General features: G+C 37.1%; 1 protein-coding gene across 3 annotated transcripts in view; it reads left to right on the forward strand.

Moving 5' to 3' along the window:
* The window catches only part of LOC132908403 (DNA-binding protein D-ETS-4), a 63,641-nt gene that overhangs the window by 33,748 nt on the left and 11,991 nt on the right, over positions 1 to 17,902 (forward strand). For 2 of the 3 annotated variants that reach the window (XM_060962393.1, XM_060962395.1), the window contains exons 2-4: positions 12,236 to 12,621; positions 12,796 to 13,478; positions 14,682 to 14,836. In XM_060962393.1, the coding sequence (XP_060818376.1) occupies positions 12,236 to 12,621; positions 12,796 to 13,478; positions 14,682 to 14,836 (1,224 nt within the window). Of the gene's footprint in view, positions 1 to 5,294; positions 5,454 to 12,235; positions 12,622 to 12,795; positions 13,479 to 14,681; positions 14,837 to 17,902 lie in introns of those variants that run through there. The other variant, XM_060962394.1, reaches the window with a different exon arrangement.

The raw sequence follows: 17,902 nt of genomic DNA on the forward strand, positions 1-17,902 counted from the left end.
ATCTTAATATTACTGTACTATTGTTTCAAACAACTAAGGCTTAAATTTGAACAGACGAAATAATTTCTATTAAAATAATACAACTTATTTAACGTAGGTAAACTTTTAAAATATCACTTATAATTGTCCAATATTCAAACATAAACGAAAATATCTATTCTATTTCTTCAAAACTTTTTTTTAATTACAGCACTGTGGTAAATCGCGCATAACAACGATAAAAACGCAAAATTATCATACGAACGAGGCATATTATCGTTTTTCCATGGCAAAAACATGAGATGATCGTTTGCGATATCGGGTTGAGCCGGTTAGTACGAACATCCAGGTGTTCGTACTGGCAACAGGTCAAATTTATAACGTCCACGTAGCTGTTCTAGGACAAGGGCCTTGCGAAGATCCGACGAGCTCTATAAAACGCTTAATAACGCGGCCTTAAGGGCTGCTCATGGCGGACAAAGCCAGACCTGCCGTAACTTGTTCATGGTGATGCACCGACGGCATTACGAAGCTGCGTTATGCCCCCATTATGCGGTATTATGTTACTATTTACGCTATTACAACTCCCTATTTATTTGTCTTCTCTCGCCGACCACTTTTCCCGCTTCATCTTCTTCCCGATTCCACCATTTTTCGACGTGCCGCGCCGCCTAACTTGTATTTACAAATTACGGGTCAGGTGCCCTTCTAACGGTATCAAATTTGTAAAATAAAGAAGGTCCTTCCTGAAACGCTTACTCGAATACTTTGAAATATTCGATCGTTGTTTTATAACATTTTTTAAACTATATACTCTATGTTTATAATATATATGATATGATCTAAAAAATCAAGCAGTGAAACTTTATGAATCGAAAGATATGAAGAACATTAAATATTAAAAATGTTATGTTTTTAGATAAGAAGTAAAACGACGTGAGGTATAACATTGTTTAACAAAACGAATTCATGTTATCTGTGAAATAGCTCTGAAACTGAAGAACATCTCCAATATCTTCTTTAATAATGTATACGACCGGTATCCATATAAAATTATTTCTTTCAAGTTACGTATATATCTACTCTCTGAGATATTATTATGCCTTATCTAGCGGTTTATTTTATTACCCCATGCTATTTTTTATATTATAAATTACAAATATCTCAATAATGTATTTTACATATCGGCTAGAATTTCTATCCCACTATCTTGATCGCCTTGAAATTGTATGATCTTTTTGCTATTTTGTTCTATGCAACGAAGCAGCATTGTAATGAAGTCTCGCTGGTGAACTCGACGAAAGACAAGCGTGAGAATAAGGAACTGCGATAGGCTCACAGTTACGTTTGGTCATTTAATGTCTGCGACTACGTCGTTTAACTATTCGAATGCAGAGAACTTGAAAGGGTTTACGGTTCTTAGCGCTAATATTGCCTTGTTATTCCGCATTTTTCAATCACCAGGCGGGTATCTCGTTTTGTATTGTTACACAACTTTATCTATGCGATTCTTGTTCTGCTACATCGAATACGTGGAATCTAAATTCGAGTTTTCGGTATCATTATCCTGTTTCAATGGATTTAGTATCGAATCTTAAACTAATTATGCATTTATCAATTTAACTAATAACATTCGTCTGCTAAACTGACTTTAAATTATTCAGTTTTTTCAATTTTCTCACAGTCTCATCCCACAATTTTACTCATTTTAGAACTCATAAAATTAGCCTTACTTTGACAAAAGAAGAATTCTTTTATACAAATTATAAAGTCAACCGTTAAGAATTGCCTGTACTAAAACCGTCTATATTCCGAAGCTCGAAAGAACATTGGTAGCCACCGGATGTGTAGGTGTGGATTCCTTCTCGAGCGAAGAAAGATGCAGGAATAAGGAGACTCGTTCCCGCGACCGTGTTTAGTCAACATTATTACCATTCGGAATCTTTAGTTAGTTTACCGTGGCGGCATTCCATATAGCAATGCCACGAAGGTGCAACGCTACGATGCGATGGTTCGCGCGGCATACTCGCATTATATGCGCATAAGTTATGCACATTATCGTTATGCGCCAGTTCGAGCATAATTTCACCTCTCAAGAGGTTCGTATACACGCACCAACTCCGTACAAGTTACTTAGGAACTCTGATTTCAGTTTCTGTTTCCTGGCTGTTTCTTCCCTCTAGCCCTCTTTCACCTGTTTCTCTTTATTCCTGTTTTATGTGTGTCGACCGGCTTGTTTCGCCGTGTCTTTTCTTTGTACCCAATTTTTCTCGTCTACTATTTTATTGCTCTTATTTATCGTATCCGTTGTACATACGGAACGATCTTTGCTCATTTTGGTTCCTACAAACAACTTTTAAGAAGAAATGAGACAAAGTTTTGTGAATGTTTATAGTTTTGTGAATGATATCCATACCTGTATTAGTGTAACAGAATTAATATTATATTAGTATTATATGAGTATTATAACAAAATTTGAAGCTGATTTAGTTGGGAAAAAGATAATTTTTTATTTCTAGGAAATAACATCTGAACAGTTAAGCATAGTTGGATTATATGGTTGAATTATAAATAAGCCACTCCTGTGTTATGTTTTTTGATTTTAGATTAATTTTATTAAGCCAGACATTCTATTGATGTGATATAGTTAGCGGTTCGGTAGAAGTATCGTGAACACCAGTTTTAGGAATCCACAATTAAAAAGTGTCGAAGGTTTTGCAGTAAGGTCACCGAGGTTCGTACGTTATAGATTGTGGTGAATCGATAATCGAGACGTATCGAGGGTTTCGATCATAATTGAGTTCGTACAGTATGCTGGGAGCAATTGAAAATAATTAAGGTAACATTTATGTGATTCTCATAAAGCTCTTGCTTGAGAAAAGAATTTTTTCGTCCCTGTAATCGAGAAAGAGAAAAAGGATAACTGCGAATAATAAAAGACAAATATGCTTTTCTTATTTTTTTTTTTTTTTTTTTTTTTTTTGTTTTAAATTTTTTTATTTCTTTTAGAAAAGCCTGGAAAGGTGAGCAAGAACATTGTAGAAGTTAACACGAAAATTGAAATAAACTTGGAATATTAATAGTCATTTATTGCAAATTTGAAGGAACATGAATGAAAAATTTATGTAAAAATCTATGGAAATCCGACTTCAAAGAATTTTAAATTTATTCTTCGCTATCGTTCATAACTTCGAGTCATGTTTTGTGCATAAATTATGCGCTTAAGTTCAAGGTAGATATTACTGGTGATACTCAAATAGATAAGGATTCATTGTAAAAATTAACAATCACATCGTCTGTAGTATAGAATCTAGGAATAAGTATCGTTTCTAAGAAAAGATGCAAGTAAAGTAGAAAAAATATTTCTCGGAAACAGAAAATAAACGTACTTATGTATGTATATATGTAAATCGATGACTTAACAGGCTCGAGAAATATTGTTGTTTAAAATATCCATAAACTACAAAATGCTTATCGAAACTCAATGTAGAAATTCAATGATTCAATGCAATAAAAGTACGACCGTATAAATTAATTGTAAAAGAGATGAAGAAATTCTAAAATTAATCGAGAGAAATGTATGTGGGAATCACCGTTTTTCAGTTCCTTACTTAAGTCGGGGACCAGACCGTTCATAGGCGCGAAAAATTGTGCTCCTCCTCCTAAGAGAAATGGGAGGTAGGATGATCGTGAGGGACGATGATCTTAGATAGTACGCAACTGTCATGGATGGTACACGTGTTTCAGAGCGACGGTCGTTCACGTCCGTTTCAGGTACTCGACCGCCCGCGTAGTCACGTGAGATTTCTAAGACAATATTCAGTTTTCAAGGAGTGTTTTCGTCATTCAGCAATTTAGAAAAACATTGGCATTCACGATGCTGGTCAACCCTTTATGATAAATAATAATATAATTCTTAAAATTCTAGTGAGTCTTAGAGTGATCTGTGGTTCAGTGATTTCTATAACGTGACAAATTAAAACAATGCAAACCTTCATTAAATTTTTTGTATAATGAAAATTGAATTCACTTAATATGCTTCGTTCAACGATTATTTCAGTGATGTGAAATTGGAAAAAAGTATGTTCTTCGATTATCTTATAGCTACGAGTGCTTCTAATTGATAGAAAATTAAAAAATCTTTATATGACAGTGTGTATAATTTATAAGAAATTACAAATCCGTGTTTTTTGAAGTGGATTGTCAATGTCGATGATTTAATAACATCTCTTTCGATGCTGCGAGAATTTTTAAGAAACGTGATTTTAATACGTGATTTAATATTATTATTTAAATTTACGATCGATTGTCAAGGCTAAAATAATTGAATCTCGCATGGAACATTATTTCTTGATTCTCGCTGTGTCTACAGATAATCGATTTGATTCAAAGACATAATTCATTCCATCGGTTACGTGACTTCAGAAAAATATCTTTGTAATCGACAATTCCTATTTACATCGTTTTCTATCATTTCTTCGTAGCAAGATTTACATCAGCCTCTTTGACGTTCGTTTTATTTTCCATTAATTATCTGACTACTAACATCACATTTCATACACGTCAGTACTTGGAGCTTCAGTGAAAAGCATACTCTGAAATTATTTTTAAAATTTCTCAAGTTGTTTGACAATGTTCTAAAGATTCGTGAGGATAGTGTTGTTCGTGCAATTTAACAAGTTTACTCGAACAATTGCAATTAGTTAATTCTGTTCACTAGTTTAATAGTTTTTCATCAATGTTTTTCCTCTACTTTCAAAGTTTAGATAGAAATGGTCAATTCTCCCGATTATCAGAAAAGAGAAGTCTCGATAACCCGAATCAAAAGCATAGTACGAAGATTACGATTTAACTTATTAATTTTTTCTTCTCATTAAATCTAATTCCCCAGCTGATTGAAATCGCAGACTACCAATGTAAAAGTCGGTTTCCGTCATCGATTTCTCAAAGAACAAACTTCAATTAAATCCTTTAATTCCGACTATTCAATTTTCTATTCATCTAATTCTACGTAATTCATCACTGCCCTGTAGATAAACTCCAGTTAATCGCGTTACATAATAGAATACGCATAATTGCTCCGAAGAAAGAAGATTAATCGATCGTTCTTCTACTTTTTTCTTCTTTTTGCATCAAGTATTATACAATTACCTGTGCTGTCGTCGTGATTGTCGTCAACGTGTTGCCATGCAATTACAAACAATATACTCGCAGATTAAACGTTCCAAATGAAAAACTACTTCTCTACCGTTATTCGATGGGCTATCGTTTCAGGAACAAAAACAAAGCAAAGGTTAATTGAGACTGGACCTTCTTTCCTACATTGTCGATCGACCAAACGGTGTCGAATGAGATTCGATTGGCTTCGTTAAGTTGGCCCCGATGAGTTCTATGCTCGCGGCTTGTTCCACGTCGCCTCGGATGGTAATTATCTGAACGAGAAGTATGCGGATCGGCGCAGAATGTCATGACAGGTAACGGTATAATCTTGTGACATTCGAGCGTATTAATATTGCCGCGCGTTTCGTTCGTTCATGGAAGTGTATCGAACTGGATTCCTGAATACGAAATCGTCTCTCTGCCGTTTCCACGAGGAGGGCGGTTACCATTTAAAAAAAAACACGCGAAGGAAGTTGAAAGCAATTTCGATCGACTCGCCCATTACCGAGTACCTATCGCATTTTCGACCATAGTTCGAAAATTTCTTCCAAAAGAAAATTCTTCCAAAATTAAAAAATATACAGGTACTTTTAACATTGATAGGGAAACATATTTAGATATATATATATTTTCATTATAAAACATTAATCATAATCATCATATGTACATATACGTTGCAAATTTACTTATTTTTTGAATCTAGTGATTAACCCTTTCGCAATAAGTTACGTCGTTCATTGATTCGATCCATATTCGCAGAAATAATACTTCCAATTGACAAAGCGTCAGGCAACGATCTGAAAATGACATTTCCGGAGTTATGTTCAATTATGTGATGCAGTCGAAGTATGATTTACGCATACACTAGGGTAGCTGACATCGGTTATCCGTGTGTAACGTAACTGGAATTAATTACGCAGAATACCGGCAAACGACACATACATGGCTGAATTGGCGAGAATAGACGATTACGATCGACTCGTGTGTTGTCACAGCAACGATAATTCGCAAGGGAAATCCCTGGCATAAATATTCTCGAACGATAAAACGATCGTGATCGAGACCCTGTCTTTGCAACTGTATTACGACAAAAAGTTACGATCACCGATTTTTTGCTCGTTCGTAACCTTGTACAGTGGCTTCCTATCGAATGAGTATAATCGAGAGAACCATAATGATCTAGACGATTTTTACGATTTTAACGCTTTAGTTCCTTTAATCGAATACTACTTCTTTATTTAACATTTGGAAGTGAAATATAAACTAGATTTATAAATACTCGTCACATAAAAATTGGATTCCAAACTCTTTGGACATAAAAAATTGTTGACTTAACATTTTTAATTGAAAGTATATGCATCCTGCATAGATACTAATGCCAATTAACCCATAAGAAACATTCGGAGCCATAAAATCGCGCGAAGATAAAATATAATAAGCCTATCATTCATGGAACATAAAGCTAAGAAATGAATAGTTCACAATCAGATTTGTTGAAAAATTAAAAATTTAAAACCCAGGAATCGTTTTATAATTACAGCTTAAAAATATCAGGCTCGAATGGATTAAACAAATTCAGCCGATTAATGGCCGAAGGATTAAATTGTGCGAATAATGGTCATTTGCTTATTTATATCCGAGCTTGCCTCATTGAGACTGCTTCTTTAGGAAAGAAAAGGATGCGCGAAGTTGGTTTTCCTTTGTGCTTGACTCAAGGCAAGTAGCCAGACGAGAGGTATAATTGTTTATAACTTCACTTGACTGGTTGTTTAAAGATGAAGTGCCGGTGGGGAGTTTGCAACTGATGCGCGTGAATGAGCGAATGAATGAACTCGATGAAAACAACGTGAGAAGTTCTCGCGATGGAATTCTTGTGGTTCCCCTCGTCCATTTTTCGTTGTTTCACACATGATATTGAAATTATTTGCACTGGTTTAAATAAAAAATAGAACAGTTTTCATATTCAACAGATGTTTTTAATAGAAAGACTTTACTTAAATGAAAATGTTGAATTAGCTATGAAACAATGTTATCATCGCTTCATACTCTAGAAGACAATTTTCCAGTAATTTATACTTTTATATCAATATATAAAAAATAAGATTGTTGCAAAATCAGTAGACACTTTATACCAAGTAATACATATTATAATAACCCGAGTGTAAGATAAATCAGAACATCCTTATCTTGGGAATATAATACGACGATAATTACATATTACGTATAATATTTTATTTCAATTAAATATTTCACAAAAAGGTCGATATATATAAATTTCTTCATTCACAAGATTTTTTACCATCAATATTTTTAAACAGCGTGTAGATATTCTTCATCTTCGTGTAAGAACTTTTACCACACCTTAAAACTTTATGAATACAGATCTACTTTTATGGAGTCATCCATTCTCGGATATAAGTATTATCCTTCCTTTCTTCTGTCCATCACTGTATAACACAGTGGATACGCAGACTGACAACAACCGTCAATGCCAACTACGAACGACTAAACGATTAATGAAAGATTAATGTACGCGCGTCTCGCAAGAAACGATTAGAATTTCAATGAAAACGATTACAAATATATCCGGAGAAAAAAACACGTGCTTAATAACAAGCATCAAAAATATCGTTAGATCGTTATCTATTATATAACAGATATAATATCAAAAGAAATTGCTTTGATTGCTCTGAAAAAATGTATTTGAGAAAACGATCCAATTCGTACAATTGATTGTCAGACTAATCAAGCCACCGTATCGACCGAATAAAAGTAGAAAAAAGATTTATCGGAGCTTGGTAAGGCACAATTTCGTCGTGGCCGTCGAAAAATCACGGTAAAAAGAAGTTGAAAAAGAATTATTGTTAAAGCTGACGTCATTCTCCTTTCTAAATTCGTTACGTCACGATGGATTAGAGATCATCCAAGGTGTATGATCCTATGAACCGTAAAATTATTGTCCTTGAACCCGGCTGTTGTTCTCTTGCCGGGTCAAGAACCCCTCTTGAACCCTATCTTGGAATTTTAGATATAATTCGGTCTCGGTTCAAAGTACAAGAATTATATTGGTAGGTGAAAATAAAATGAAATGTTGTATAATGTCATATCTTATTTACAAGTGTTGACGAGAAACTTGCAATAAAAGTGAATGACTGATCACGAGATATGGATTTCTGGTCAAAATAAATTCGCCGCCAGATGATGAACACAAATCCAAATGCACACACGGAAATTAATTAAACGCCGCGCTGAGAGAGTTTAACGGAATTCGTCAAGAGACTTTCTTCGATGAACGCTATCGAAAGTCAAGATTTTTTAACTGAGGGTATTATCGATCACGCGCAAATTTCATTTGGCTCAGACGTTGTTCGTTATGAAATCCCAACTGTGATAATCCCGTAGTTATCATAAAACGTTGGTAACTGGTCTCCTCTGGAAACTGTTTCTTCGAAGGTGCATATCACCGTGAAACCGATAATTTCTTATCGATCTTCTTCAAATTCGACACTGGACTTTGATATTTGCATTTTATCTACGTTTATTTTGCGGCTGGACTGGAAGTTTCCATATAAACAGCTGTTTAAGGGTAAAATTTAGGGCGTCGTATATAACATTTTTTAAATTTTATCTATTAACGACATAATGTGTCTTTTGTTTAACGTTTTGTTATTTCAATTATGTAACTTAGATGAATACGAACTTTTAGCTGACAATAAGAAGATTGATTATTTTGCAATGATTGCGAAACACCAGAAATTTCAGGCTTTCTATTAAATTAATGATTCAGCGCGAATCAATGAGTCACTACCGTCTTATCAGAGTTGTCACGAGTTATAAATATAAACGAATCACGAAAATGTGTCGAAAAATTGTATCGCTTATGTAATATGAAACATAGATATGAAGTACATATAACGAAGTCGTAACTTTAAGTTGGGCTAGAAAAATCGTCTTTCTATCACGACGCAATAGAAAAGCATCGTGATCTATGAAAATAACATTTTCCCTCTAGAATTACGAATCGATATATTTTATTACGAAAAGAATAAAAATTGGATTTATAAACATATTTAACAAGAGCAGTATCAATTTCAAATCGTTACGTTTCCAGATATTATCAGAAGCAAAAAAATGACAAGTAAAATATTCTCTGTTCTTTTTGTCCAATTATATCAAACGCTGCAACCATCCCAATTAATATCTCCAATGAGTTCCGCAAAAAATGCAGCTACGAGTCGATTCATGGCCAAGCACGAGCCATTAAAATGACATTTTATCGTGGCTCTTCGCGGAGATACTCGTTTGTCGCGCAAAAAGTAGCCTTTTAAGCAAAATTAATTACGACGAGAAAACCATACATCGATCTATCGAGCTCTTAAATCGCAGCTCGTCGAAGCTGGTTTTTCTGGACAGAGCGATCGAACTAAGAGGTGTTGATTTCTCGAAAATGATGAGGTCGGATCCGTAACTCGGTTGGAATCCGCGTTTAATGCACGAAAGGAAAGATCGCAGTTGCACCGTTGGCCAGTGACGTCAATGACTGGTCCCTAGCAAAGACTAAGGAGATAGCAGGAAACTGAGAAAACCTTAAAAACTCGTCATTGCGGAGAAGATTTTGTGGTATCTAACCTCCTATCACGTAAAAACGAGACTTTAGTTCGAACGGGTATATGCCGCAACCCATGTTGTCAGTTAATTAAGCAGTTCAAACGATACCGTTTGTTTTTATGTCGTTTGACTTAAGCTTCTTAATTATAAGCGTGGATTGATCAGTAATTAATCGATGATCGTGTAACTATTTAAAATCTGTTAAATAACATTGGATTTGATTTTCTTAAACAAGATGTTATAAAAAAGGAGTTGAAGTACCAAACATCAATCATTCGTCTAGGATACTCTTAATTATAAACCTGTTCTAATCTACATCGCAAAAGTAAAACTCAACGGCAACATTTAAAATTTCATTCCAACAAGTTGATCGGTTTCCGGAATACCAATCCGTCCGTATTCTGCTTGTGCGGCAGAGGGGTTAAAGCAACCCATTCTTTTGCGCAGGCGATTCAGGAAAGCTCGGCCGGGGATTCCATAGTCCATAGATCCCATCAGCATAGATAAACATTCTCTTTCTTGCCGGGACCTTTCGCAGGAGGCTAGAGAGAAGTCGAGAAATACGCGGTCCTCTTTTGTGGCTCGGCCTTCCCGTATCTCTTCTCCTAGAGCTGTCCTCTCTTTCTTCCTTCTACTCTTCTCTATCCTCGTTTCTCTAGCCATGACGGTATACGCGATGTTACACGTTTACAGATGGAGAAGGGATGGTATTGTGTCTCTACGTTGGTATATACACTGTAAGCGTGCAAATCCGCGGCCTCGTGTATGGGTATAATCGTTTATTTCGCGTCGACCTTTGCGGGGCACTACGTCAAAATGTCAGACGCGACCCCGCCTGAGCGTAGGGAAGATGCACTGGGAACGTTGTAATGGGCTTACAAAGCGTAACAAACTGATGCGAGGTCAAACACACGACGGGCAATAAACACACGGAAAGATAAATGGGCCCTTAAGGTGCACAGGCATACCACGTCGGGGAAAGTGTTTCGTTTCGTTTCGGCTCAAACCACTAGGACTTCCTTTACTCGCCCACTTTTACCTTTATTTTTTACCTTTTTTTCGACCCTAGACTCGAGATAATAGCGAGTCGTTAACGATTATTTACAAGGAAACCGAGGCAGATATTTATTATTACAGCGAGGATCGCGAGACCAGATAGCAAAGCCGCGCTATTTTCACGCCACGATATCCCGCGACTGATCCTATCGAATCCTTTGATCCCGTGAACTCGTGCTCGGTGGACCGACCGGATGAAGTTTTAATTACCGTGTGCTCTTCCTTTCACCGATGGAGAAGAGGAATTTTTATTGTATATTTCGTTGAATTAATGACGCTGTAAGGCGTAGCGTACATAATTATAAATAATTAAAAAGTATTTATAAAATATTTACACAAAGAGTCTCATATTATTTATGAAAATGATTTTTCCAGCACTCGCTAGTAGGTTAATTTAATGTTATTGTGCATTCTGCATCTACAACGCTCGTCGTTATCGCAAGATACATTGAATTTAATCTTATACAACTTCATGTAACTTAGAAGCTATTCATATGTTAGATTTCTTAAAATTTTGTTTTACTTGTTTTCATTTTACTATATTTCAGTAGTATATTCTTCGGTGTTCTTTCAAGCCTAATTTTACTCGCTTATCACTGTACTAGTTTATTACGTCACTATACCTTCATACTGATACCAAACAGTCTATGTATATATAGCGATTATTGATTGTTAATTTCCAGATCAAAATGAAACAATAGTCGACTATAATTTCTTGTGTAATAAAATTATATATAATAAAATTCCGATTACGCTTACATAGTGTAAAATTTCTATTTATCAACTTTCTCAAAGCAGTATGAAAATTTCCAGTGAAAGACGAGAGATAAAGTGCTTGTGAGCGCAATTATACGTTCATATCGAAATGATCATGACGTTAACGTTCGAATTAGACAGTTGACAGAACGATATCGCGACCTCGGCCGGTTCGCAAGTTTCAGAGATGAGTAGGAAGATCGCCTTAAGCCATAAGTGACTTACGAAGCGTAACAAACTGACACGAGTTTAAGCACGGGACGGGCAATAAACACGCGGAAAGATAAATGGACCCTTGGTCCGTCGTTGTACTCTCGAAGAAAGTGTAGCATTTCGACTAGATCTTTTTTTCACTTGTACGCGCCGAAATAAATCGTGAGTCGTCGGGGGTGGAAAGTAAAAACATTATAACCTCAGTTGAGTTTCTGTTCAGTTCGTTTTCTTCTTGTCAGATCATTAAAGTTGTTGACCATTTCATCAGTTTTTATGCATACGTGCATTATAATGATATGGAAATGCATAGGTATTGTATTTTATTAATCTAATTTCAACTGCCACATTCAACAAAATTCGAAAATACAGACGGTCATCCTGCAAAAAATATAGAACATTCTTCGCAACAAATTCTTCTAGAAACGTAAAACTCGTAAAATCGATCATAAAATGTTTGTTTCAGATGCCACAGACAGTACCTACTGCAGCCGGCTATTCGCCGTCATTCGATTACAGCACATTCCAGTTCGATTTGTCCCTTCTGTCGGACGATTATGCCGCTACGAACACGCAGAGCACACTAAAAGCAACGCAAATCAAACAGGAAGCACAATCGCCTCGCCCCGGTTCGCCGACCGCTTACTCGACTTCACCTTACCCCGGTGCCGGTGGTGAACTATCCCCTAACTACTCGCACGAAGGTTCACCAGGATACCCGACGAGTCCCTACTACGTGCCTAGGAGTCCTCAGAGTGCTCAATTCTATCCGACTAGTCCAGAACCTTCCGCGAAGCAACCGGTTAAGAGAGAAAAGAGCCTTGATCTTCTCGCTATTTTGCAGGAGTCCAGGTAAATTATGTTCTGCCTATTTTATTAGTTTCTTAAATTAAACGAATTTACGAAACTCTATTTTGACAGTTTTCGATAAAATGCTAGTTTGTTTTAAAGTTGCAGTTGCAAATTGAAGTTGCAATTTGAATCGTATATTATATTAACAAACGGTCTCCACAATCCTGATTTCAGACTCCTAGCCGAGAGTCTAGGCTACAGGGAGGATTCTACTGACTGTACAGTGCCGTGCACACCACCCAGGACAGAGGAGGATATTTACAATAGCCTTGACGCGGACTTCTTCGCGAAGAAAGAGGATACCGCAGTGCAAGGACACCCGTTGCTGAAGGAAATCCTATTCAAGGAGGAGCCTCGATCCAGTTGTAGCAGCAGCAATAGCAGTACCAGTGGCAACACCAGCAATTCCTCCTCCCCGTTGTCGTCCTCCTCATCGAGCACTTCTTCCTCACCAGATCCTGTGGAACTCGAGAACAGTTCTCCTTTGAGAAACTTGCTGTTTAAAGGTACCAGAAAGGATTTCGCGGACGCGGCGAGAACAAATGTTCTGAAACTTGAGAGAATACAGGACGAGGTCCGAAATCCTCTGCAAAAGGAGGAGGAGCTGTTCAAGGACGGACAAAAGAGCGATCATCAGTTGCTCAGAGAGGTTCTGAGGGATACCAGCTTTCAAAGAAAGTACAATTTGAGACCCGTGGATCTGGGTAGCGTCGGGACAGGGTTCGTGGAAGACATGGAAGCCGGCGAATGTGTCGGTGATCTGACGAGAGAACAGATCGAACCTGTCCTCAGTCTGGCCATCCAGCAGCTCCAGAAGGACTTTGACAATACTTGCGTGGCTCTTGGTATTCATCCCGGTGAGTGATTTCTTTGATTAATCGATTAATATTCAAAAAATTTACGTGTCTGTATACAGTATACGATACTTCGTTGTTACATAATGACCGATCACGTTCTTTAAAATTAAAAGATAAAGTAGAAAGTATGTGGCGATAGCTGACTCGGATTATGACTTCTGAATTTCTGTTTTTAATTCTTTATAACATGATTCTTCTTCGTATAATTATTAAATCGCGCAAGACCTGTGCCTTATTAAATGGTGTCGTTAGAACATACTTTCAACAAAACAGAATCGAAAAATTATCATCGCGAACTAATGCAACGTAATAAATAAGTAAACCACGGATAGATGTAACCTCGATAAGCAATAAGAAGATGCGTGAGCGTCCATTAGACTCTTAGACCTTCTTGCTACCTTGCCGCGGGCAAACGTTCGACGTTATCTTCGTGGACGTAGGAGCGACCGGTTCGACTATTAGTTGGTCGCATGATGTCATGTTCGGAATAAGTTACGGAGTCACACCGTGCTTTCACGGTTACGAAATTTTGAGGGCTTCACCCAAGATCATCTACCGTTCTTCCGCAACTTGTCTAACTAACTAAAAAATGTTCGATACCTGTGATCGCGTCACAATGGGATGACACGATTTTAGTGCGAATGGCTGTAGTATCGTTTGCAATCAACGAACAAGAGTTCGCGAGGTAGATCGGCGAAATAGAACGAGCATCGCGATGGGACGTAGAAAGTTCGACAGTGAAATCGAAAGTAACTGTACCGATCGCGTGTCGTGAAACTTCGATACGTGTGTTTCAAAGCTAAAAATTGTCTCAACTATATGAGAAATGAGTGTACGCAATGGCATAAGTGTCAAATAGAAGTGACAATAGATGTAAGTATGATAAAATTGTATTGTATCGAGTACGTAAATAAAATCTATGTCGACATTCCGAGTAGTAAAACTATAACATGGAATTGGAAACTAAAAAGAACAAAAATACATGGCAAAGTGTATTGTTTGAAACTAATGTAAATGAAATTTATTTATTTTGCAGTGTTTATATTAGTCAAACCTAGCGCCGTAATTATTATGCTTCGTCAAACGTGTTTTCTTCTTCGCAAATAAATTAACATTGTGACAAAGTAAAAAATTTAATATCGATATAATATCTAATAATGTATTGGCATCGATAATTATTGGAAACAATTGGAATAATTGCAGAGCCACGACGCTGGAGTGCTGCGGACGTAGCAGCCTGGATCCAATGGGCCAGAAGGCAGCTGCAATTGCCCTCGGTGCCACTGGAGAGCTTCAACGTGGACGGTGCTACGTTAGCTTCCCTGACGGAAGAGGAATTCTGTCAGCGTGCCCCTCAGGTAAGTCGAGAATAATCTTACGAAAGATTGATTACGGCTCTGCTGGTTCTGTCGTTCGCCGACTCGTCTGCTTTTAAATCGGCCAGCGCATAAGTCGCACTTTCAACGGGTACCGTTACGCAATGCCGTTCTTGAGACAGCAACCAACGATGATTATTCGCAGACCGTTTTAACGAAGCAATTAGTCAATGGAATTTCGTGGTGTTTCGATAAATTGCCGGTGCAAAATGTTTGGTTGAACGTCATTGTCGGTGATTGCCGGCGACGATAAACGCGCGTCATCCTGCTGGTGATGTTCAGGAGCTGAATAAGAGAATCGTGCCGCGAGATGAGGAAGTTTCATCGTTGTTACCCACTGGTTACATATAATTGCGTCAATTACTAGAATTGGTTATTAGCGACTCCTATGAAAGTATTAGTTTGAGTTTCGTTTAGAAAACAGTTCGTTCATCTATCCCAAAGATATCGATTAATGTAATTGGAGATAAAAATTTGATTTGAAAGATTTTCTGATGTTTCTTCAAAAGGAAATTATATTTATTAAGAGGAAAAGTTCATTTCGATACAGAATAAAATTATGATAAATCTAGCATCAAAATATCTTTCGTTTCCTTGGAAATTGAATGAGCGATCGTTTTATCTTTAATTACATCCTAGTTGCACAACGTACAAAGTAATAATAATGTAACAAGTTTAAAATATGACATAACATTTCAATTAATAAACCATTCGTTCTTTTAATCGTTTATGAATTCTTTTATCGGTTTAGTAGAATGACTAAAGAACACTTGTTTATAATTAAAGAGAAAAACATAATCTCGATAGCGAAATGCTTCAATGAATTACGATTACTACGTATAGGCAATATTCTCGTTCGTTATCTGTCGACAATGTCATCTGCGTCGATATTTTTAAAAGAAGGTTATCTAGTGTCGGTCCAAGAATTTACAACGAATTTCATTTCTGGCATTATCGCTGTCGGAATTTCTTTTTAACAGACAATGCACGCGGTTACGTTATTTTAAATGCTACTAATGCAACTTAACTTAACTTACTAAATCAAATGCAGCAAAGTGTCTTAATTGTACAGAGAGTGTGTGCGCTTTTAAAAACAATGCTGTTTAATATCACACAAATTCCAATCAATCAAGGTAAAAATGTAAAAGTAGTTTCAAAAAGTCGTCAAATTCAAAAGGTAGTTTCCCCGATCTATACATAAAAAATTCTTCAACTACATCGCTACAAAGAACGACTTTTATTTGAATAAAACATTTCCAATGTTCGACAGAAAGTGTCCAAAAATTCCGATACACGCCTGTGGAAGCTAATATGCGAAACTACGTTTTATCGAACACCATTTTGTACGCACAATATTGCGGTTTGGTGGTTCTCGTTGCGAAAAGCAGGGAAACGTAACGAAATAAAAAGTCTGACCTGACCACATTCGATGAAGAAACTAATGGCGCGAGTCACTCGAGAAACACTCATGGACAAGGTCCGGTGAAAGTGAATTTCCTGGGAATCGATGTGCGTCCACGTTTTTTCCTCGTAATCCATGCTGGACGGGCTGGAAGGAACGGCGCGACGCGACGGTATGAGTAAGCAACTGGCGTAATAATACGGTTTGTGCCGCTTAACGGAACCAGAATTCTCCAGATACACCTTTTGTACGTCGCTGGAATACGTGCTTTTAGCCTCACACAGATTGCAGATTTCTGTACTCAGCTCGATAGACCGTTATTGAGTAGAGTCGAACGAGCCTTAAAGCGAGAATTCTCCGACGTGACGTACGAATTAAAATAGTTGAACTTCGCGATTTTTTGTCTAGGAGAGTGTTAGCAAAATCGACAACAAATTTAAAAAGTGTCTACTATAAAGAAATTTTTCAAAAAAGGAGAGAGAAACTATATTTGTATTTTCGTAGCGTATATGAAATTTTATGAGAAAGTTTCCGGCTTTATTTTCCTATCTTGACGAAGAATAATATGTAATCTCGTTTTCTTGTTTAGCGTGGTTCTATAGGTATACAGATGTGGATTTATGTCTGGTCAGTTTTCAACTAGCACCACTTAAATAACCACGATGAAGACAAATTAACTCCTGTTAACATGAATGTAAAATGTCTTCGTCTTGATTTACTGATTATTGCTTGAGTTGTCACATTCACGTGATATGTCCTTTGAGATAGTTTGTTACCATCTAGTCATGTTTTATGATTTCGAGGAGACAGAATATTCATTAGACATATACGCAGAACGTTCTGTAAATTATTGGATATGGATGATTTTAAAAAATGTCACGCTTCGCTAACGGTGTCCATAGGTAAACGAAAGGGGGCAATAACTCCCGGTTAACGTCTCGAACGAGTGTCCGAAGCTGAACTCGATGATGATCACGATCCGCGATGAGATGTAGCGTAATTTCGCAGAGTGAACGAAGGTTAACGTTCTGACTCGTAGCACGGAAACCGGTGATCTCGATACGTCGGCAGCCCTCCTGTCTCTTAAAATCGTATCTCGAGAACGCAATGGAAATTAATAGCGGACAGACTGGATATACCTGCATTAGCGGAGGTAGATAGAAGTGGTCATGCATAATGGATTCAGCTTTATATCTTGTAATTGGATAATTGTACCGTACGGCATCCACCGCTGACTTCTTAACATAGAATCATGATCGAACTCACGGTCATGTACTATTCCCAATTTCGTGAATTCTTTCGTCGGTCGCGTACCCTTTGGTCTCGATGTGAAAATCGCTATTAATCAGATGCTAACAGGAAATTTTTAATATTTATCTGACATACGAAAGCCAATAATCTAATATATAGAACTAGTAGATATATTATCGAATAGCGTGTGCATTCTTACAATCTTTCTTTCATCGTATAACTCTTCAACTCCTTTCGTACAAAAGTGCTTTCTTATCCAGTCACGCACCGTTACAGGCAGAAATTTCACACCCTGCTTCGATCAAAATGTGCTCGCACGAATTCTTCGATAATGATCTTCACGCGGTAGCGTGGCCGCTCATTGTTCGTCCATTATGGTTTGCGATGCGGCTAGA

Source organism: Bombus pascuorum, chromosome 6 (genome assembly GCF_905332965.1).
Source record: "Bombus pascuorum chromosome 6, iyBomPasc1.1, whole genome shotgun sequence".
NCBI lineage: Eukaryota > Metazoa > Arthropoda > Insecta > Hymenoptera > Apidae > Bombus > Bombus pascuorum.